Genomic DNA, 25,132 nt, shown 5'->3' on the forward strand with positions numbered 1-25,132 from the left:
TGTGCCTACAAATGGTGCAACTACCAAAAGGATCTGGGCTGCGTGGATGCCAAATGGTTCCAGTTACCATGCACCTAGCAGCAGGTCTGGAATCAGCAACCACTTCCATCTTTCTATTTTTGAACATTAGCAGTGAACTGTTTGAGCTGACCTTCAAGCAGTGCCTTAACTGGCTCAGGCCTTTGCCCATTCTAAGGGCAACAGGTGTCCGTAGCGGGGCGGGGGCGCTCGATCGTCCTGCCCACACCCTCTTCCCTTCCCCTCGTTAAACTAAGCATTGCTGATTGGGCCGTTACTTTTAGCTCCGCCTGTCTCACCTTTTCGGGCGCCGAATTTGATAGCTAAGCCCAACTTTTCTTACTTAATGGGGTGCGGTCACGTGTCTCTCTTTTGACCAGGAAAGGAGCACTGGACAGCAGAAGGTCCTGCTTAGCGGGAAGAGCACCTCCACACAGGCACAAAGAGTGGAGTCTGGCCCTTGCCTCCTCGCTCCTGATACAGACAGTCTCAAAAGACCCACACGACTTGACAGGTTACGTCCCAGCACCGAAGGTTGCATAATTCTTTTCGCATAAAGTTGTGAAGGGATAACTGAAGCCCTTAAAAATACCGTGGAATGATGACGGCAGTCGAGACGCAAGTGCAATACAACACCACCTACACGGTGTCCACGGAGGATTACATGACTCAGGAGGAAGACTGGGACAGAGATCTTCTGCTTGACCCTGCCTGGGAGAAACAACAGAGGAAGGTAGGTCTAGAGCAGCGTATGTCCACCTGCAAGAAAACGCACAGCTGCTCTCAAAGCACTGAAAGAAAAAACACACTCACTGCCTTTATTCTTCCATCCTACACACTGGGGGCGCGGAATCGCTCGCTACGGGGCACGTTGACAGGCGCATGGAGACTAGCTGTTGCTCCACAGCCTTTTGGCGCACAGCTGTTCATTGCATTCCGGTGACTGTAAGAAGTTAGATATGTTGGCCTCGCTGCTTTCTCAGTGTTGTCTTACCGTGTCTCCTCACGCCCCCTACCTACTTCATGAACTGTGCTTCTAAATATATCTAATAGATATTCATGTATTAAAATAGGTGATAAAACTATATACTTGGGTACATTAGTGGACAGTTTTGAACTGGAAATGTTTCCCTAAATATTAGGAGAATCTCTTAACGTCTAGAATAACATTTGTGCTAAAAGTAAAAATGTGTAACCATTTAAAAGTAGTATTTTCATGGAACCATAAATCACTAGTTTGTCATGAATTTAAGTCCGTTGCCAAGAAATGCAGTATCGGATAGCTCTTGGGGCGTTTTGTTCTTGACGTACACTGAGGTTGGTAATGGGCTTTTGCTGTTAACGGGCGCTCCCCTGTAAAGTCTGCTCTGCTCATGCACCAGGCATGATATGCCTGCATAGCCAGGCCGAAATCACGCATCCGGCGTCGTGAAACCGGGACGTAACGCAGCAATGTCTTGACGATCAGCTGGTGAGGCTCCCCGGACACGCACGACAGGTGGCGTTTAAGAGGACGTCAGAGGACCTCCTGCAGTGTGACGTCAGCACACGCCAACGAAGAACAACCCGTTGAATTGTGAGCCACGTTTACGGTGACACGCGAGCACATTTGTTTTCCTGGAAATAAACGGGGGCTTTCATTACTTTAGTACATTTATATTGTTTTTTTTGTTTTTGTTTTTACTCGTGCAGTTTGCTTTATCCGCCTTCATTTATGCAAAACCATTTAATGTAAAATATGGACAGAATGCAAATAAATGTATTTTTGTTTAGTTAAGCACTTCCATTAAACCCATTTCTACATTTAATTTTAAAATTCAAAGTATATGAAGTCATACATGAAGAGGCTACTTGCAGTCAAGCAGTCCCTCCACACACCTAAAAGGCCTGACAAAGGTGAAAGATCTCGACAGATGGTAGAATCCAGAGGGAGAGAGGCACTCAGGCCAGGAGAAGCCCAAAAGCTTTATTACAGTCTGCGAATAAACATGTGCTAAAAATACTCTCAAACCTCACCGCTGCTTCTCCTATATCCGCGTGTGTCCCCATCCTCACGGCACATACGCGTCCTTTTCTACATTCTTCTGTCACTGCTATCACCTTTCCTCCTGCATTCTCACCAGAGTAGACACACGGCCCCATGTCAGTTGCAACTATTTTACTAGAGGGGCATTTTTAAGCGCAAGTCTTGTCCACCTGGTGCTTTTCTCTGTTTGTCAATTCCAATCAAAAAGATGGTTGAATCCGAAGAATGGATGTGTGCCGACACACTTTTTAGTTTTTAAACAATCTGAGTGAACTAATCTGTTCATATTTGAATTCCCCTTTAATGCTAATTTGTTAATTTAATGATTTCTTAATTTCCTCTGACAATGATGATGTGTTTCGCTGGGATTAGCGTCTCCTGGCACTTTGGCGGAGTAGTTTTCAAAAGTTGCTCTGTCCATTGGAAAATTAGCTCTTCTGTTTGTCAGAGCGCCAGACAGCCTGGAACAGAGGCTGCTCTCATGCTCTTAGCTATGCGGCAAGAGGCTTAAGGAGCTGATATCATCACATGGATATAGAAAGGGCACCATTTTGTGGTGAAATGAATCTGAAAGGAGCGCTTCTGCACCTGTTCATGCGCCCTACCCGCAGATTTCCACAGAACACACATGCACATACAATGCTTGGATCAAATCGCCGTTTGTCAGCACACTGTTACATCAGATGTGTTCCTAAAGGCAGCAGAAATTAGATGTGACTTTTCTCAGCCAATAACTGCTGTTGACTTGTACATTCTGAGTTTGAATCTCATATCCAAACATTTAAATAGCGACTACAGTATCCTTTGTAGTATGAGTCTCTATCCTACTGTCATTGGGAATGTCGAGGACATTGCAAAAATAAATGTTATAAAAGTTTAGATGAGTTTCTTTTATATCCATTATTTTATATACTGACATATGTTATCTACCTGAGTTTATAATAAACTCAGTAATATCTATAAAGGTGTTAGCAGGTAAATGTGTAATATGGAGATTGGAGAGTTGTAGATGGTCACTTACATCAGATTACATAAAACCAATTATTTTCCAGGACTGTATGAGGATCAGCTAAAAAGATAGAGTGGTACGAGATCCAGGTACTTCTCAACAGGTCTGGCTGTAATTTTAAACAGTGAGAATGGAAGGCTAACTGTGGCCAAAGCTGACGAGTAGTGTAGGCTATGCTCTTCTAAAGGTCAGAGGTTGAGGGGTATGAGTATGTCTTTTCTGCTCATAGAAATGCAGACACATTACAGCACGCACTCAACACTGGTCTCCTGCCGGCCTTGTGAATAAGGGGCCAGCTAGTAACATAAGTAAACTATAAATATCATTTGCTCAATCCAGACAGAGGTCCTTATTAGCTAACCAATGCATATACACAGGGGAATGGTCATCCCTGATCAAATTAAATTGACATGGATTTGTCAAATTGGGCTGAAGAGTGAATCTGTCTAATTGTGCTAATAACTATATTGAGAAAAATTATTTCTGCTAATAATTCTATTGAAAAATTGTTCAGTTTCAGTATTTCCATTGCAGAAGTATATGTTTGTAAGCATTCTATGGAATAGTGAAAGTGATGATATCATGTAAAAGGACAAGGCAAATGTGCTTTTTAGAATGAGCTGTGCGTCTGAGTGTGTGTTTGTGAACGAACTGTGCATCTCAGTGTGTGCGAGTGTGTGCATGTGTGTGCTCTCAGTAATAATCCTTTCATTTTGCACAGCAGTAGATGTATAGCAGGGATGTGCATGGGAACAGTCTTCTCAGAGAATGAACCCAAAAGAAATTAACCCACACATGTGATGTGTACTACAAGGCTCCGTTTTATTTATATATATATATATATATATATATATATATATATATATATATATATATAATAATTTTATACGCTAGTTTAGTTGTTGATAAAAGGATGACCTCTGATCTCTTGCCTCTGCTCGACTGACCCTCAGGTCCATACTCAAGATGGAATGTGTGGCATCAGTTCCACTTCTGTCATAGAAATGTACACCACCTCATTGTCCCAATTCCACCTCTCTCACAGAGATACATGTTGCTACACTGGGCCTTTCATGCAATGTAGGTCTCTGGGCCCTTAAATCCATGGAAACAGTAATCTCCATGGATGAAGGAGACTTATTTTTAAAAATTAATATTAGAGCATGTTTCATAGACCAGAGCTCAGGCCCTTAACCACTCCTGAGATTAGGGGCTAAGGCTTTGATCGCAGAGACATCAGTAGCTCATAGGTTATCTCAGTCTCTACAATGAGTCAGGTGGGGTTTTGTTGTTTTTTCCTTCATAATTGACTATACTGTGACTCTCTATCCACAAGTGCATTAGGGCACTTAGCAGAGATGATACATTTAAATAAACATGAAATGTGAAATGAAATGTGGTGCTCTCCATACATTGTGTGGTGTGTTTTAAATGGCAGGAGTGTGATTCCTGGCTATGGACCCTGGGAGGATACTGTACTGTGTTAGGGGTGTGGCTCTTACTGTTCCTTTAGTTCTGGATCAGGGCTGATGCCAATTTGTTTAATGTCAATATAATGTTAATATGTTACCAATCCTGATATGGTACTGATGTCATCTGGTGTCCCTGATTATTACAGTGTATACACACACACCACACACACAGAGTGTGTAGTCAGATCAAATAGATCAAATGGCAGTTACTATTCCAGAAGCTGTGCCCATATAGGGCAGCTGCTATAAACTACCAGAGGGAGTGCACAGAGGCCTCAGGAAAGGCTGAGGTGTGTGTGTGTGTGTGTGTGTGTGTGTGTGTGTGTGTGTGTGTGTGTGTGTGCGTGTGCTTATTCTTGTGTGTTGTGTTTGTGTATGCTTGTTTGTGTAGGTGGGGGGCGTGTACTTGTTTGTGATCTGCGTGTGTTCATGTACACATTTATGTGGTCATGGGTGATTTTTGTGTCCATTTTTGTATTCATATGTTAATTTTATGTGTGGGTGGGTGTGTGTGAGTGAGATGTGATGTCAGGTAAGTGAGTTTGCACATAGAGCCTGAAGGATATTAAAGGCCAGCCTTTCTGCTTCTGCAAAAGTCATCACCCAGGCTGCTTTCAAGGCTGCTTTCATGGATTAATATTCCTCCTGCTTATTGCTGTAGTCACTGATGCAACACAGCAGCTGACTATGCTCCTGAGGTGAATGTGGTAATATGGCCTCTTTTTTTAACTTTCTGGCTCTGCCTTACTGCTGTTGTTGGTTTTTGTTTTTAATCTAATGCACAAAAACATAGTTTTATTACCATGTCCAAAAGCAACACCGTCATCTTTCAGAAAGATTTGCGAATTAAATTCTGCTATATGTATTGAGTCTTTTTACATGGTATCATTAGTGCGAATGGAGGCAGGGTAGATGTGCTTAACCTGTCTATGGTGTCCACCACTCCACTGTGTGCTGCGCAGAAGTGTGATATAAACCTCATGTTCTTCTTATGGGGAGAACTATTGTTGCTATGGTAACTTTTCTCTCTGTGAGTCATGGTTTCTAATCCACAGCCATGATTAGTTCGTTCTGTTGTCCAGTTGCAGGACCAACCTAGTGTGTGAGGAGACCCTTACCCTGATTTAGCTATAGCAAATCTAACAGTACTGCAGATTCACAGTTTGAGTTCTTCTAATATGTACTAGTGTCATGCTGTAGAGGTTTGTGATACCTTTTTATGGACTGATGTATTAGCAGCTGTGGTGACTGTTCAAGCTAGATGGTCAGCTTCTAAACTTCTAAATGTACCCTGTTCCCATATTTAGCCTAGTTTTGTATGAATTTCTATCGTCAGTGATGGTCTCTGTTCAAACACAATGTAGTGTACCCTGCAATTGTATAAGGTAGTTGTTGTCAAACAGATATACACTGGACAAAGTCTACTTGAGGTACTGGAAGATGGAAAAGCACAAGAAAAATGTGTGTCATGTCTTGCATGATAACCCCCCCCCCCCTAAAAAAAAGACTGTTAAACGTTCATGCTCCATTCAACACACCACAACTCAGTTTAAAGCTGCTTTTTGAAATAGTTAACAATCATCAATGGCAGAATTATAAAGAATGACAAAATATTATTTTATGAGAGAAACACTATAAAATATAAGCAATTTCCTTTCCTTTTTACATAACTCTTCAAATGATGTCAGGTGGAATTTGAGGACTGAAGGACTGTGTGGAGGTGGCTGGGCTATAAAGATTGTTCCATACTGGCAGGGATCATGCTGTGGCCATAGGGTGAAAAAAAACAGCAGGGATCTCATCACTAGTCATACTTCAGCCTCAAGACAAAATGTCCATACCTCAAAGTCATGTTTTTCATGTCTTGAACAAACCTTTTTAGTATGCCAAGCCTAAACACTCACAGTGTTACGTAAAATTTGAAAAACAGAGGAGACATGAAGGACACATACCTTGCCAATAAAACAGCATACTGAAATCAACCAGAGATGTTAACTGACATAAAGACAACCCAGACAGACATATCTTCTGCTTCTCCTCTCCCCTGAGACACAGAAGGGAATGATCCCAGCCTGAACTCCAGCCAAATGTTACTAGGGTTGAGCAGTAACTTCAATGGAACACAGGAACAAATATCCCAAAGCTCTGGAAATCCTAGAAGGTAGTCCCAATATTCATATCTAATGTTTAGGGAAATCTTAATAAGGAAAATTAGTAAGCGCTTGGCACCCACCATCAGCCTGGCAGGACTATCCCATCTATCAGATGCAGTTTATAGGCATTGGTGTTCATGTTTAAAAGCTCTCCCAGGCTTAGTGTTTATGACTGCTTAGAACTATATAAGCACTGGATCCAGAGTGCCATCTACATCCCTTTAAGTTGGAATACACTGTGCCAACACTGTCTTAGCTGTAAAACACTGTGCAAACCTGCAAACCCAGTCTTCGCTGTAAAACACTGTAGAAACACTGTCTTAGGCCATGGAAATTATGATTTGCAGTAAGATAATAATGCAATTAAAGATTGATACAATAACATGCAACAAGATTCCTTAGTGGGTGTTCTACAAACATTTGTGAGGAGCATAGGAGGAAACAGTTTTGGTTCCCAAACTTGTCCTTCAGGCTTGAATGTAAACAAAACTATGTTAAACATGACAAACATGTTTAAACACTAGAACTATAGATGAAACACTTACAGGGGGACAGAACAGAGGCTCTACCCTCAAAATCACTGAAGATGAGGGGGTCCCTCTGACAGTAAAGCACTCAAAACTAAAAGAAGAATTTACCATACCACCACTTTTAATTGAAAGTAAATAAACACCCACTGCTCTGACAAATGGCTTTAAACATAATGTTCTTGGGTGGCTCAGCATGTTGGTCCTGTATTTCTCTGAGTTTCCTGTATGTGTGAGCTGTGTTCCAGAGTTGGTTCTGACTATGTGGGGGTGCAGTTCCAGATGGATATGAGTAGGGGGCAGCTGACACTCTGTGGCAGGGGGGAACTGTTACATTGTCACCATGCTGAAAGATCACCACCGGTCCCTCCACCAGCCCATTGACCACCCTGAACAGGTGGGAGCATGGCAGTACTGAACGAGTGAGGAAAAAATGGCAGTGTTCCACACAGACCAGCTCAAGCTATTAATACACAGCGTGTGTGTGTGTGTGTGTGTTACTAAATGCTCAGGCACTATAAATGCTCTAAAATGGTGATAACACCCCCTGTTGAGAACTAGGGCAGATACAGAAAAGTCCCTGTGTATGCAGGTGTGTTTGTGTGTATGAGAGTGTGCGTGAGTGTGGTGGTCAGGAAACAGCATTTCTTGTTGCCCACAGTATGCCACAGCATTGTCCTTTAGTATGACTGATCTCATACTGACACTCTCTGAAACACACACACACCCCACAGATATGAGCATTTGAGCACATGTGTATTGTGAAAAAACAATATGGGCAGTATGTTAAGATCATCTTAAATGAGAGAAAGAATGTTCTGGATCATACTGCCGCTACCATTCAATGATCATCTTTCTGTTACAATGATTTTAGGAAACCTAGCCATGAACTAATAAATGATGTTACTGGCTTGTGATTAAATCCAACTGTATTCATGTTGCAATCCATTGAAACAAATTACTTTAGCTGATTCACATTTTAACTACTTGAGTTTCTGTCACCGTCTAAATACTTCTATATAACTGAGCAAACTCTCAATTAGAAATAAAAGTGTTATTTTCTTAGGACATTTGATGGTGTCCATGTTGAAATTTATTTCTACCGCTAGTGAAAACTCTGCATGATATTACTACATCAGCTGCGGGTCAGAGGTTACTTTGTAGTTCAACAGTCTTACATATGCTGTCAGCATGCCTGTTGGCTGCTATGTGTCAGAGAGGGGTGCATGAAACACTCTCCTTTTGACTGAACGTGGTCAGTGATCAGAGAGGAGAACACATTCAGTCAGACTCTTAGAACTGTGGACAACTGCAGACCCCTGATGCATAGAGTGATTGACGTTAATTTCAGATAATAAGTCTCTCTCTCTCTCTCTCAGTTCAGTTCAGTAAGCTTTACTGGCATGACCATATACAATTATAGTATTGCCACAGCAGTATTACAACATAAATATGACACAATTTTATGTTCACACTTTTGCAATTATGGAAATTAAGAGTTCGCTGTAATTAGTCTGAAATGATCATAAAGGGAAGAAGTGAAAACAAAGGAAGATAAATGAATTATAAGGATGGAAAATAATAAATAGTTATGTAACTTTTTATAGATTGTGTGTGTGTGTGTGTGTGTGTGTGTGTGTGTGTGTGTGTGTGTTTGGGTATGTTTCTCTTTCTCTCTCTGTCTGTCTCTCAGCTGATTAAACACAGCCCATAGTCTCTGTAGCTTCCTCTCGGTTCACAGCTCCAAGCAGCAGTTTCTACGTCATGCTCTGTTTGCAGTGCAGTGACTCATTCAGTAAAGTACACAGGAAACAGATCTCATACCTTAGCTGTCAAAAAAGTGGCAGGTACAATGTTGTGGTCATCATCGACAGAGAATTCGAGGTGAATGGAAATTGGTTTCACAACACCCAGGTTCACTTCACGCACACACTCAGAGGGGTGTGTTAAAAAGTTACATGGAAAATGTCTATTATTTTTGTAATAAAATTCAGCTATCTGGTTTTCTTTGCAACTTTCTGAATTGTCACTTCTATTCTGTCTGTTTCATGGACCCACAATGCCACCAGTGGTCATTAGTGGTTAATGCACTCAGGAGCTCCAACATGGGGTGTAACAAAATCACTGGGTTGTTTCCCATCTGTTCAGTGGGAGGCAAAGTAGGGATACGGGGACAGATCATTCGGACTGGCATGCCTGTCAGCTGACAGCGGATGACCTCATTTAAGATGGAGGGTTGGGATAGACCTGCAAAGACGCTAATGGCCAACAGGTGGAGAGGGATGAGTGCACATAACAGCTGCACACACATATACACACACACACACACACACACACACACACTCCTACTCTCTCATACACACACACACACACACACACACACACACTCCTACTCTCTCATACACACACACACACACACACACACACTCCTACTCTCTCATATATACACACACACACACACACACACACACTCCTACTCTCTCATATACACACACACACACACACACACTCCTACTCTCTCATATACACACACACACACACACACTCCTACTCTCTCATATACACACACACACATACACTCCTACTCTCTCATATATACACACACACACACACTCCTACTCTCTCATATACATACACACACACACACACACACACACACACACACTCCTACTCTCTCATATACACACACACACACACTCCTACTCTCTCATATACACACACACACACACTCCTACTCTCTCATATACACACACACACACTCCTACTCTCTCATATACACACACACACACACACTCCTACTCTCTCATACACACACGCACGCACACTCTCACAGTCTCTCTCTCTCACACACACACACACTCCTACTCTCTCATACACACACGTGCGCACACTCTCACAGTCTCTCTCTCTCTCTCACACACACACACAAACACGCACATGCAGAAATGAAGATGAATGAACAGCCAAAGCTTTTATGCACTGGCTTTAGTTTTGTTTAAATTTTGTTTAAATTAGTCATGTTGAGTTGGTGGTGTTTTTTTTTTTTTAAGATACTGCAGTTCCTTGATTTCAATGCCAATTACAAATGGTGAACTAAAACTATTTGTGTAAGCCTCTGTTTATAAAAAACACTTCAGTTTACCCATCCACTCTCTTTCTCTCTCTCTCTCCCACACACACACACACACACTTACACACACAACTCTGCTGGAATCTCGCTCTCTCAGCTGTCTCTCCGGTGTCCCGTGGCTCCCAGATTTAGACTCTTTACCCCTCCTCCCCTCCTCCTCCTAGCTTCTTTCCCCACCTCCCTATTACCTATTTTCTCTGCTTTTATACCCTTGCCCTGCCTGTCCTCCCTGTATTTTTTTCCATCTCTTTTTATTTAGAACTACATCATCGTTGGCCACTCTTTCATTCACCCCAGCGGTCTCCCTTTCTATAGCCTTCAGTTTCCCTCCTGCTCCCCATCCTCCTCCCCACAGCCCTGCTCACGCCCTCTCAGCAGCCCTTTTGCTCTGTAGCCAGAGGATGATAGCCAGTCTCTGATGGCCAGTAACAGATATCCAGTCACTGATAGCCAATCTCTGCTTTTCAGTCTCCGATAATCACTGATGACCAGTCACTGGTGGCCAGTCTCTGATGGCCAGTTTTTGCTCAATTCAGGAAACACACTACACACTACTCCTACATTTAGACCCAGGCCTCTGCAGCTCCAGTACTCACACATGCAGCTCACACATTCGCTCACTTTCTTCTCTCTCTTTCTTTCTGTCTCGTTCTCTCTCTTTAATTCTCTTTCCCAAACTCCTGTCTGCCTTTTTCTTTTCTCTTTTCATGCTGTTTCAGTCCCTTCCTGTTCCTTACTTCCCTTTTTGTCGTTGCTTTCTCTCTCCTCTCTCACTCTCCGGGGCCCTGGCGCAGTACATCACCTCCTCCTACACTTCACTTGCTTTAACTCCCTTTAATACTCTTTTATAATGATCACTCAGTACCTCCTCTACGCTCATTTTTAGCCTGGGCCTCTTTACCCTGAACGCCTACTTCAAGTTCTTTTGGAGTCTCGCTTAGCGGAAGCCTCTGCTGTCAGAGGTGTGGGCTCTGCTCTGTAATGACAGCCTTAGCTGAGGATGATAGCCCACTTTCCACACCACACACTGATGTGAAATAGCTTGAATTCTGATTGAAAATGTGATTCATACAGCATTTTACAAGGGTTTTTTTTTGTGTTTTTTTGTGTTTTTTTTAATGAAAGCAAGCCTAAAAATAGTGCCAATTTAAAATGAAAAGTTCAGATGTATATTAAGTTTTCGTTATATGTGGCATGCCTGGTAAAATTCTAATGTAATATCTTTCTTTCTCTCTCCTTCTCTCTCTTTCTCCTGCTGTGCATGCCTGTGTGTGTGGCAGACATTCACAGCCTGGTGTAACTCTCACCTGCGGAAGGCTGGCACCCAGATCGAGAACATTGAGGAGGACTTCAGAAATGGCCTCAAGCTTATGCTGCTTCTCGAGGTCATCTCAGGTAACCATGGTGACATGACTACCTGCCTGTGAAGAGATTCTCACAAAAGTTATCAATAATAATAACTCATCCAAAGGTGTTGCAAAACTCTAAATGTAGACATTCACACACGTGACCTTTCCATTTATAAAATATCTGTTGAAAAAATCTAATATTATTTTAGAAAATGTATTCAATTTCAACCATAATGTAACTTCTTAACTGCAAGAAACTGTCAAACAGCGAAATGGTACTTAGTTGCGGTATAATGTGATTCTTGCTTTAGAAGAATGATTATAATTTGCGTAAGCAGTTGTTATTTTGATCTGCTACAACAATATGATGATTTGGCTAGATATACTGTAGGGTTTTAGAAGACTTGTGCAGGGGTTTTGAATATTGTGCATCACTAGAAAAAAACACCAGAGGAAGTCTAAAAATGTCTGTAAACCTTTGACCCTGTAAACCTTTGACTCTGTAAACCTTTAAGCCTCTAAACCTTTGACCCAGCAAAGTGTAAAACTTTGGTATACTTCATCATGATTTACTTTATTCTCAGATCATTAACAGGTTACACAAGTTCATATTTTACCCATAGTAGAAAGTTCTCTTCTATAACTGTCTGCAGCTACATCTTCTGTGATCTTTCTTGGACTGTTGTTATTATGTGTTAATGACTCATGATCCTCAGCATGGACTCTGTAGAACAGCACTATTGCTTTAGGCGAGGCCTTCGGACCTGTGGTGCTGGTGGGAAGCGTCTTCTCACAAAACGTTTACCACAACTTCTCTGAGGCTTGATTCTCCACAAAGTGATTTAACAGTACTCCACAAAGTGGTATAGCAGTTCTCCTGAACATGACAAGTTTACTTCGGAGGTCTGTGGTAAAGGGGCGATTTTGGGACGCGACCAACCTTCCCGTTGGTGACTTTCACACCAGGCACTCTTTCATTAAAGCCCAGACATGAGATCCCAGCCACCAGGACCACAGACGGCTCTCTCCTTCATACTATGGAACATGATACGCTCTGTTGAGGCAAAGAGCAGGTCCCACTCTCAGTCATTCTGCAGTTCACATTCTGAACAGCTAACTGCCCCAACTCAGGCTTTAGGTATAATTCTAAGTGTAATTCACTTCAACACTATATATAATTAAAATGATTGGTTCATTTATTTTGATGTTTTATGTGTGCTAAGAATCTTAACACACATAAAGAATCCATAATTGTTTTGCCTAGGAGGTCAGTGTGAATAATTTAGCTTTGTGTGTACATGGAGGTAAATCCCTCCCTTCTACAGAATAACTGTAGCACTGACAAGAACAGGAGTGTGCAGAAGTTCATTTTCACTTTTGGCTTTTACTGACAATAGTTGGAGATGAGCAGCCTTCAAATGGCTTACATCACTTCTTGTTTTTGTTTTGTTAGCATCTTACCTAGTGAGACTGATATTTGAATCAAGTGTTTGTGTGTGTGTACGTGTGTGTGTGTGTGTGTGTGTGTGTACTTGTGTGTTTTGATGCAGGCATGTTATCTGCATGCATGTCATACATACAAAGACGTATGTCATACATATTTGTCCGTTATTGCTTGACTACTGGTGATTAAATGTCTGACAGGCGAAAGGTTGCCCAAACCAGACAAAGGCAAGATGCGATTCCACAAGATCGCCAACGTAAACAAGGCCCTGGATTTCATCTGCAGTAAGGGAGTCAAGCTGGTGTCCATTGGAGCAGAGGGTGAGCATCTGGGGGTGACTGCCACCTGGAGATGTGAAGCCATGCCAATGAGTTCTGCTTCATGGACTCTTATATTTATTCAGTTCACAGGCTGTGTCCCTAGTTTGGGGTTGTCTGCTCACTGTGTTGGGGATTCTCTCTCCCTCGTTGTCTCTCTCTCTGTGCAGAGATTGTTGATGGGAACGTGAAGATGACTTTGGGAATGATCTGGACCATCATTCTCCGTTTTGCTATCCAGGACATCTCTGTTGAAGGTACACATTAAGGATTTGAGTTGACCCAGGAATTTAAGATTTCAATCCACAGAACTCTTACTGTCTTGAGTATAATTGAATTTGGGAATGTGAATTTTGTTTTAAAGTACCTGAAGGACACACCAGACTCAAGCAGTGTGCATATGGTTACCAAGTTTGTTGTACACAGTTTGTCTCTCTGACATCTAAGCAGCTTTGTAGGGTGTATGGGTTACCTGGCAGGGGAGTTCCATTGCAGTAGAATATACTGTACATAGATTTTCCTGTATGAAAGTAGGTCTATATAAAAGCATGAAAATGCACAGTTTTGGATGCAAAGATATTTAAGAAAATCAAACAGAAGTGACATCATCTTATTAGAGATCATTTATGAACCTTGACTGACATCTAAGATAAGATTAATTCCAGAAAACCCGATGAGCCGTGTTTCTAATTAAACCCTTATTAACGGCTGAACTAACAGTAATTAAAAACAAGAGTACCTCTTCTCACCACATTCCCTTTGTATGTGTGTGTGTGTGTATTACCACCCTCATAGAGACCTCTGCTAAGGAGGGTCTATTGCTATGGTGCCAGAGAAAGACTGCCCCTTATAGGAATGTTAATGTACAAAACTTCCACATCAGGTGAGAGATTCATCAATTGAAACAACACACACACACACACACACACACACACACACACACATACACACTTAGAATTATCTTTCACACTTCCAGGCTGGTGGTTGTTGGATGGTTGTTGGATAGTTGTTGGCTTGTTGTTCTATGGTTATTCAGTATTTGTTGTTTGTTGCTGGGTGATTGTTGTTGTTGAATGGTTGTAGGATAGTTGTTGTAATGATGAATGGGTTCTGCTCACTCCTCCTCTGCTTCAGCTTTACTGCTTCACTGATACTCTCCTCTGCGCTCTCTCTCTCTCCCCTCTCTCACTCTCTGTCTCACTCTCTCTCTCCCCCTCACACTCTCTCTCTCTCCCTCTCTCTCACTCTCTCTCTCTCTCAGTTGGAAGGATGGCCTTGCTCTGTGTGCCCTCATCCACAGGCACAGACCTGACCTTATCGACTACTCCAAACTGAGAAAGGTGCTTTGCTTCCACTCTCTCCTTCTCTTTCTTTATCTCTCTGTCCATCTCTGTCTCTGGTTGATTTTTCCTTTCTTCTCTTGGCTTCTGTTTCATATTTTCTACTTCTACCACTGTGTACAATGATCTTCCACTGTGTACATGACACTGACCTCATGGTTATCTGGGTTCCTCTGATGTTCTCTGTGTGAAGGACGACCCCATTGGAAACCTGAACACAGCGTTTGAGGTGGCGGAGAAGTTCCTTGACATCCCCAGAATGCTGGACGCTGAAGGTGAGATTCAACCATTAATGAACCACAGTGGAGCATTAGAATGATCATAAAAGCAATTCAGACAAAATTTCTTAAACCATTTTAAAGTGTTAAAACATACAGGCCTGTAGTGGTCCTACCGTGACCACCACCAAGCTTATGATAAGTGTTATTTTCCAGTTAGACTGAAAACAAACAGATGGAATTGAATATTGTCTTTTCCCTAGAATCTGCTTAAATTCCCCATTTAAACTTACATTTCTGCATCAGTGATGAACTGAAAGCTCCATATTTATATCATGCCAACAGTAAGACTGTATGTCACTGTTACCATGGATACAGCTCTCTGTGAATTCCTATATGAGTGCAGTCTGTGCCCTGATACCTGAACACATTCAGTCAACACGCAATTTTTGATAAAACACTTATAGACAACACACTCTTTTAGATAACACACTTACAGACAACACACACGGATAACACACATATAGACAACAAATGCTTATAAATAAGACATTTATACACAACAAACACTTGTAACACAAATAACACACTTGTAGATGTTGCAATCTTAAGCCTGTCAGAGCCGGCTCTGTTGGTGAGCTCGTCTTTTAAGTGAGCCCGGGCTGCATTATGTGTCATTCCGAGTTCCCGCTCAGCAGGGTAGACCTTTGAGGTCCTGACAGCAGCTGACGAAATGAAGCCTTGGTGATATTCACTTCCTGTGAGAAATGAGCGAGAATTCCAGCCATGCTGTAGTGTTTGTGTTCAGTGTCTCTGAAAGCAGGGATCCCAGGTCAGGCCTCTCCTTCTTCACATGTCCTGTCCTGTGCCCTGTGTCTCCCTCTTTCTCAGACATTGTCAACACCCCAAAGCCAGACGAGAAAGCCATTATGACCTACGTGTCCTGCTTCTACCACGCCTTCGCTGGGGCTGAGCAGGTGGGGAGTGAGAGAGCACCACCCACCCCACACTAAAGACACTGCACCCTGCATTTTACCCCTCTCCCCACTACCCATGTCCAAGTACAGCACAACATACATTAACAGTTCCACATAGAACAAAGCAGTCCTTCTCTCTCATATTCCTGTCTCTCTCTCTCTCTCTCTCTCTCTCTCTCTCTCTCTCTCTCTCTCTCTCTCTCTCTCTCTCTTTTTTTCTGTCTCTCTAGGCTGAGACTGCTGCTAACAGGATCTGTAAGGTTCTGGCAGTGAACCAGGAGAATGAGCGACTGATGGAGGAGTATGAGAAACTGGCCAGTGAGGTGAGTTATGGGCCCTTATAATTTACACACGGGCCTCCTCAGTGAGCTCCGTCAGAGGACCACTGGGGTGAGTTATTGGTCATTATAGAAAATAGATTTACACATGGGCCTCCTGGATGAGGTCCGTCAGGTAGCCAGTGAGGTGTGTCATTACAGTTTAGATATAGCAGTCCTGACAATCTCGGTCAGTAGGCCATTCCTACTATAGAGGGCAGTGGTAGTTCAAGCCTAACTGCTGCCAAGTTGCCAATGTTGGGCCCCTCAATTGCTCAAGTTGTTAACCCTCAATTGCTCAAGTTGTACTCAGTCATAATCGTAAGTTGCTTTGGATAAAAGTGTCAGCTAAATGTTGATGTTTACCTCCTTATCAAGGCCATCTGGGGCCTGCAGAGAACTTTATTAGGTCTCTTACAAAGAATTCATCTCTTTCTTTTAATGTGTTCACTCTTTGTCTTATCTATTTGTCCCTATTTGGTCATTCCTTCCATCCCCTCCGACCCATCCATCAACCCATCAACCATCCGTCCGTATACCCACCCCCACCCCCGGGGTGGTAGCTGTTGGAGTGGATCAGGAGGACGATCCCCTGGCTGGAGAACCGTGTGGCTGAGCAGACCATGCGGGCCATGCAGCAGAAGCTGGAGGACTTCCGTGACTACCGGCGTGTGCACAAGCCCCCACGCGTGCAGGAGAAGTGCCAGCTGGAGATCAACTTCAACACGCTGCAGACCAAACTGAGGCTCAGCAACAGGCCCGCCTTCATGCCCTCCGAGGGCAAGATGGTTTCGGTACGTCCAGCGGGTCAAGCTAAAAACAGTGTTTGGTAGTACATTTCTCTTCAGAACATTTTTATTCTCTGCAGTTGCTCACATTCCTGGTTTGTAGATGCCAAGAATAACAAAAAAACCTTTTTGTCACTTATTTATATATACTATTTGAGCATGACAAGGATACACAATCTTTGGGTGTGTATGTGTGGGTGGGGGTTTCTAGGACATTGCCAATGCGTGGAAGGGTCTTGAGCAGGTGGAGAAGGGCTATGAGGAGTGGCTTCTCACAGAGATCCGCAGACTTGAGAGACTCGACCACCTCGCCGAGAAGTTCAGGCAGAAGTGCTCTCTGCATGAGGGCTGGACCGCAGGTAAACACACCACACACACATCCATATTTATACACAGACACAAACCTATACACAGACACACACATTTCATACACAAAAACAAATGCAGACACACACACACACACACACACACACACACACTCACACACATATCCATACAGCTCTCACATACACACACACATACACAATCCATACATCATACACACAAACACACGCACGTACACACACATACACACATTCAAACACATACACTCACAAACACACACATAAATCACACATATTTCACACACATTTCCTTCATGTAAAAGTTATTTCACATATGACTCATTTTTAAGTTCACAAATAACTGTCCACCTTCGCCCTCCTCTCCACTTTCACTTCTATTTCTGTCTGTTTTTTTTTTCTCTCTCTCTCTCTCTCTCTCTCTCTCTCTTTCTGCCTCTCTCTGTCTTCCTGTCTCTCACTGTCTCTCTGTCTCTAGGGAAAGAGGAGCTGCTGTCTCAAAAAGACTATGAGTCGGCGTCTCTGATGGAGATCAGGGCTCTAATGAGGAAGCACGAGGCGTTTGAGAGCGACCTCGCCGCCCACCAGGACAGAGTGGAGCAGATCGCTGCTATTGCTCAGGAGCTGAAGTGAGAGAAAGCGAGAGAGAGTGAAAGAAGAGAGTGAGAAAGAAGAGATTGAGAGAGAGAAGAGTGAGTGAGAGAGTGAGAGAGAGAAAGAAAGATACACAGGAAGGGTGGCAAAATGGGGGCAGAGTGAGGGTGTGATGGAGAGAGAGGTGAGAGGTGTGTGGAGAGTGAGAGAGAGCATGAACCTACATTCCGATTATATTTTATTCAACATTCATATAGAAAATTCAGCTAGTTTTCAACTTTGGCTTGTAACATCTGTCAGTTTAGGCAAGGATATTACAAACACATCCCTTTTTTTGTTTGATGAGAGAGTGTAGAGTTTTCAGCTAAACTCAAACATAAGGGTGGTGTGTATGTGTGTGTGTATGTGTGTGTTCTCTCAGTGAGCTGGACTACCATGATGCTGCTACAGTAAATGCACGCTGTCAGGGCATCTGCGACCAATGGGACAACCTGGGTACTCTCACACAGAAGAGGAGAGATGCTCTGGAGGTCAACACACACACACCCTGAGTCACACCTTGAGTCACACCCAAACTCCAATACTAACTGCTATAACACAAGGCTGTTCTCATTTGTGACTGAGGACTGAAGTGTTAGATGATGACAGCTCTGGAAGTACATGCACACACACGTGCACACACACAAACTCAGACACACACACACACCCAGGACTGCAGAGTTAGATGAAGTCAACACTTTGCCTAACTCTTCTGCAGCGTGTGGAGAAGCTGTGGGAGACTATTGATCAGCTGTACCTGGAGTTTGCCAAGAGGGCGGCGCCATTCAACAACTGGATGGATGGAGCCATGGAGGACCTGCAGGACATGTTCATTGTGCACAGCATTGAGGAGATTCAGGTAGCCATTACTATCCATCACATGCACTGTCCATGGTTGGTGTTATCTTTCTTTTATGGCATATAGCATAGACATAGTTTGGTAATACTGTGAATATATATTTGTATGAATTATGCATAACTTGTACATGCAAAAGATGTAACAGTAATAAGATGACAAGACTTGAGAATGAGCACGGTAATTCTAATACTTTATATTAATACTAAAAAGACAACCTAGAGCTTTCTGATCCCCCCCTCTAACCTCCTCCCTCACTCCACCCCCTGCTCCTCTTCCTCAGAGTCTGATCACAGCCCACGACCAGTTTAAGGCCACACTCCCCGAGGCAGATAAAGAGCGTGTGGCCATCATGGGCATCATAAATGAGATCATGAAGATTGCACAGACCTATGGCATCAAGCTGTCTGGAGTGAACCCATATACCAGCCTCAGCTCCCAGGACATCAGCAACAAGTGGGAGACGGTGGGTGTGCGACCGGCCGTTCAGCCCAAGGTCACAGATGGCCATACACTGCCGTAGACCGCTATAGACCACCATAGATCACCGTAGACAGGCCACAGCGCCACTGTAGAGCATGGGGTTCCACCAAGATCCCAGGGCCTGCTGCTGTTACAGCTGTTCAACCCAGCACCAGACGTTTCACTAGAGAATCGAGCATGGGACATGGTAGTGCACGGTTGAGTCAAGGCTTGATGAGCTCTGCTGAGAATCCGTGCCGTGTAGAAGCTTCATGGATGGTGGTTCTTATTCGAATAGTTTTGTGAAATGGTATGTCATGGTGGGAAAACCCATCAGACATGTTTGAGGACCGAGCCTTTTCCTGTGGCATTTCCTATGGCTGCTGGTGTTAACTGACACAGCAGAAGGCTTTGAGACAGCTTGAGACGTTCGTCCATGTTGGACAAGGTTTCACTTGGCTGTTGTTCCTAACTGGAAAGCTGGTGTGAAGGCATCACGCATCATCTGCTGGTGCAATTGCTCAGTGTTCCTTTCCTCTCGCCCGATTGGCTGGGACCATATGGCAAACACATATGGTGACGCTCGCCTCTTGTCCCCATGAAGATTTAGTGGTGGTTGTTTATGTTTGGAGCTTGACATAAGAAGAGACACAAGGACAGCTTTCTGAAAGAAAACATGCTTCGTCAGGCTCCTGTGCTGTCAAGAAGCGATGTCTAACATATTGACCCCTGCTGTTCTCTCTGACTCCCCCTGCAGGTGAAGCAGCTGGTGCCCCTCAGAGACCAGATGCTCCAGGAGGAGGTTGCCAGGCAACAGGCCAACGAGAGGCTGAGGCGGCAGTTTGCTGCACAGGCCAACATCATCGGACCCTGGATCCAAACCAAGATGGAGGTATGAGGCCGGGGCACCTTCTCCTGCCATGGGTTTCTCATTAGGCTCTGCGTTCGTGTCAGTTCCACAAAAAAGAGAGGAGAGATTCCGTGTAATGGAATAAACTGAGCATATTTATAGTGGGCTACATTCATACTCTAATACAGGCACAGCCAAACATAGGTGCTATACACAGCAGCATGCAGTTACAGCATCTTGCTCTGTATAATGTTTTTGCTGTGTGCGTGTGTGTGTGTGTGTGTGTGTGGGTCTGTGTGTGGGTCTGTGTGTGTGGGTTTAGGAGATTGGCCATGTCTCAGTGGACATCACCGGTTCCCTAGAGGAACAGATGAATAACCTGAAGACATATGAGCAGAACATCATCAACTACAAATCCAATATCGACAAACTGGAGGGAGACCACCAGCTCATCCAGGAGGCGCTCATCTTCGACAACAAACACACCAACTACACCATGGAGGTACGCACACGCACACACACACACACACACACGCACGCACACACAACAACTACACCATGGAGGTACACACACACCCACACACCCACACATCCAGAGCCTGGGCATCAGCCCACTCTCACACCCACGTGACCCTATAGTTGATCCGGATATCCCCACTGAAACCTCACAAAGCATCTCCAGTGTGCACAGACAGTATGATGTAGAAAAGGGATTTGACTTCTCCCTTACCATACTGTACCTAATTCTTTTTATGCATATCCTAACCCTCTTACCACTTTACCCCTCTGTATATATATATATATATGTGTGTGTGTGTGTGTGTGTGTGTGTGTGTGTGTGTGTATCTGTTTCCCATGATCTATTATACCCTTCCTCCCTCACCGTCTCTCTCTCGCTCTCTCTCTATCTACTGCTCTCTCTCTCTTCCTCTGCAGCATATCCGTGTGGGCTGGGAGCAACTGCTTACCACCATCGCCCGCACCATCAACGAGGTGGAGAACCAGATCCTGACCCGCGATGCCAAGGGCATCAGCCAGGAGCAGCTCAATGAATTCAGGGCCTCCTTCAACCACTTCGACAGGGTGAGAGACAAAGAGACAGCAAGGGGGCCAGCAGAGAGAGAGAGAGAGAGAGAGAGAGAGAGAAGTGGGAGCAAGAATTAGTGAGAATGTGATTGTATGCAATTGTGAGAGGAAATGTAATCACCAGTTAATTAGATATGTGAACTGTGTGTGTGTGTGTGTGTGTGTGTGTGTGTGTGTGTGTGTGTGTGTGTGTGTGTGTGTGTGTGTGTGTGTGTGTGTGTGTGTACATGCATTTTCTGTAACCACTGCCTTTCTCTCCTTCCTTAGAAGAGAAATGGCATGATGGATCCTGATGATTTCCGTGCCTGCCTTATTTCCATGGGTTATGATCTGGTAGGAGACCGGACACACACACACACACACACACACACACACACACACACACACACACACACACACTGTCGCTGGTTCTAGGAGGACAAACACTCCAGCAGATACCTACGGACTCATGCATGTATGTTCACACACATATACAATATATTTTCCTCCTAACGTAATTTGTTGCTCCGAGGCAGGGTGAGGTGGAGTTTGCCCGCATCATGACCCTGGTTGACCCCAACAACACAGGTGTGGTCACCTTCCAGGCCTTCATCGACTTCATGACCCGTGAGACTGCAGAGACTGACACAGCCGAGCAGGTCATGGCCTCCTTCAAGATCCTTGCCTCCGACAAGGTGAGCGCCCTTGCACACTCCAGGCTCCGCCCTCCTGGGTCGGGCACAGGGGCTCTACAGACGTACCATTACTGATACAGCATAGCAGCTGTTTCATTTAAAACTAAAGCTTAGAAATTGTTGCTCATTGTGACATGACATTTTTTTTCTTGTGGCAAAGGAGAAATTGATACCTGTAATAACACATTTATAGTGATAGTGGCACTTGACCTGCTGTAATAACATGTAATAATATGTTATAATGTTTAAAGACTATACGTTCTGACAACAATTACATGTTATAATTACAATACCATGTCCATGCTATGAACTATAAGTCCATGCTCGCTTCCTCTCTCCTTCCCCCCTCTTCTCTCTCTCTCTCTCGCTCTCTCCCTCCCTCCTTCTCTCAGTCCTATATCACGGTGGATGAACTGCGCAGAGAGCTTCCTCCGGAGCAGGCAGAGTACTGCATCACCCGCATGACCAAGTACGTCGGCCCAGACAGCATCCCCGGAGCCCTCGACTACATCTCCTTCTCCAGTGCCCTGTACGGGGAGAGCGACCTATAAGCAACTGCTCTCCTCCGCGCCTCCTCTCCTCCTCTCCTCCGCTCTCCTCTCTTTTCTTTCCTCCTTTACCCTTTCTTTTCATTCTTTCTCTTCCCTCCCCGTTACACTCCTCTCCTGCCCAGAAGTCCTCAAATAAGCGAACCGTGGAAAATTGTCCCTTCCCTCTTTCCGTCTGTAGCGGTCCTCCCACTCTCCGCTGCGCTAGCTCCGCTCTCTTCCTGTGTCCTGTGTATGTGTAATTTTGTGGATGCCTCCATAAGTAGAGACTGCCGCCCTGTCGCCAGCTCACGTTAAGGCCCTACAGTGCTGGTGTGTGGCTCCACGCTCCGCTGGAGGTGCCCACACACCCACACACCTCCAGTGTTGTTTCTCTCCTATCTTTCTCCCATTTCTCTCTGTTGCCTTTGATCTTTCCTTCCTTCTCCTGTTCTTTCCCTCTCTGCTCCTCTCTGGTAAATCTAATGTGTGTGTGAGGTGTGAGCCTCCTCCTGCACTGATCTCACATGCTTTGGTCTTGTCCATGGAAATCATTATTGCTTATATTTGTATTTAGAACCTTAATTTTGTTCTCTTTGTTTTTGTATGTCTCGTATAGTCGTGGGGTTGGGCGGTGACTTCTCATATTTGTTCCTGAGAATTTACAAACAGAACCAACAGTAACTCAGGGCAGAGAGACGGGGATGAAATATACATGCCTCTTAATGGTTCGGAAATGAATAGGAAAGGTGTGTACTGGGCTAAGCATGTTATCTGAACAAGAGTAAGAAGACATGGATACACATAGAGAGATGATGCCGGGTAGTCACTAAACATGGTGAAACAATAGTTAGTCAGACTGAGGAACTGGAGCTGAACCTGGGCATCATGTAAGAGACAGCTCCCTATTCTGTGTTCTCATTCCCTTCTCCTGAAACTTCTGTCCCTGGTGTTCCATGAACAGAAAGAACGATATTTGGTAGTCCCACAGGCAGGCGTGAGGAAGCAGAAAGACAGAGAGTGGTGTTTGGAGTGTTTGGAGGGAATTTGGGAAGTCCTAACAAACCGAGGGAGCAGGGTCTGATATCCCTGACTCCCAGGCCAGCAGGTGGAAACTGCAGCAGACTTAGACACACGAATAACGACCCAGCATCTGATATGGTGATGGAGTAAAGCCTCAGGTAGGAGCTGACAGGCCCAGGCTGTGGGGTTGGGTGCTACCATGAATCCCCTGCCCTCTGCCCTCCAAACGCTGCCTTCACTTTGTCCTTCTGTGTCTCTTCCTCCCACCCACCAATGCTCACTTTCATGCAGCAATTGCTAAATGAAAACAAATGTCCCCCAAATAAAGTCTGTCATGAAGTCTGGATGACTGGTGGAAGTCTGTTCCCGTGTGTGTGTGTGTGTAGGGCCGGGGTGGGGGTGTTACCACAGAAAGATGAGGTGAAGTAAAGTTTTCCACTTTTCCCCAGTAGAGGGCAGGTTTGGATAACCCATCAAATCCTTCTAAGGAAGTACATATGGTATCATAATACCATTCTGTTTAATTACATACATATAGCATGCAAACACACCACTCAAATACTGAAAATTGCACAGTTAAGATCATTCAAACTGGTAGAGGGAGACGGTGAAACATTTTCTGTGATGCTTTTGGGAAACAAAATCTACAGAACATATGTTGATTAAATAGTTGAAATTAATGAGTGCGTAGTTTTTATTTTTATCCCTCTTTTTTTGTTTCATATTAAAACAGTTCAAATCAGAGCTCAGTTAACACTGATATAGGATCAGTTTTCTGCATCTCTTACATTCATCAATGTCATTACACAAACCATTAATAGGTGGTCTTGGTTCAGCTTTCTTATTCTGAGATGCTTGATGCATTACATTGTTCCTCTTCCAAGTTCCTGCTGCCCATAGACAGAAACGGACAAACCTTCATCACAACAGGTGGATCTTCATGACACTTGCACACCCAGGTCCATCCTAGCAAGCCTGGCACCGCTGTTGCGGTGGCCTCGTGCTCACAGATCACTGATTTGGCATCTGTGCCAATGTATTCGCCTATCAGTTTGAATGTACAGCAATGGGTTTGTACTGCAGATCATTATTAATGGAGCATTATAGTGCTTGCTGACCCCAGTTGATAGAAATGCTCTTTACAGACGATCCATCTGGAGGAGAGTTCAGGAATATTATTGTTTTGTCCGGATTCTGTTTAGTAAAAATAGAATTCAGACCAAACAATAAAAGCAAAGTCTGTGCATATCAGACAATCCAGAGAGTCTGTTTATTCTCACACAGTGGTTATGTGTCTGTAATAGTCCATTCTGAGATGATTATTTGGCTAAATGTATACAGGCCTAAAGGGCTCAGAGATGAAATGGTTTTGGGACCCTAGCAGACAAAATTTAGTCTGCATAGGTGACGTAAAATAGCTGAGTGTGGTGGAAGGACAGTGGGAGTAACTAGACTGGAACTCATTAGGAAAATTATACATCATTGTTAATGAAGTTTAACCAGCGCAGGTCCTGTTCAGCTGGTTTTTAGACTGATACAGATGTTTCATTCATGCAGTTCACAATGCTAAGATTCTTACAATGGGCCAGAAGCAA

General features: G+C 43.9%; 1 protein-coding gene across 1 annotated transcript; it reads left to right on the forward strand.

The window, feature by feature from the left end:
- Positions 1 to 378: 378 nt before the first annotated feature.
- actn3b (actinin alpha 3b) lies at positions 379 to 23,881 on the forward strand. Its single transcript, XM_035519828.2, has 21 exons — positions 379 to 751; positions 11,616 to 11,730; positions 13,329 to 13,448; positions 13,616 to 13,702; positions 14,241 to 14,328; positions 14,707 to 14,785; positions 14,979 to 15,060; positions 15,895 to 15,980; positions 16,211 to 16,303; positions 16,861 to 17,091; positions 17,297 to 17,444; positions 17,905 to 18,055; positions 18,442 to 18,550; positions 18,778 to 18,918; positions 19,199 to 19,381; positions 20,135 to 20,269; positions 20,550 to 20,729; positions 21,164 to 21,310; positions 21,581 to 21,646; positions 21,829 to 21,987; positions 22,380 to 23,881. Exons 1-21 carry the CDS (start codon positions 617 to 619, stop codon positions 22,536 to 22,538), a joined length of 2,694 nt encoding a protein of 897 aa, XP_035375721.1. The 5' UTR covers positions 379 to 616; the 3' UTR covers positions 22,539 to 23,881.
- Positions 23,882 to 25,132: the final 1,251 nt, after the last annotated feature.

The sequence above is a fragment of the Electrophorus electricus genome, chromosome 13, assembly GCF_041902795.1.
Source record: "Electrophorus electricus isolate QZ-2024a chromosome 13, ASM4190279v1, whole genome shotgun sequence".
Taxonomy (NCBI): domain Eukaryota; kingdom Metazoa; phylum Chordata; class Actinopteri; order Gymnotiformes; family Gymnotidae; genus Electrophorus; species Electrophorus electricus.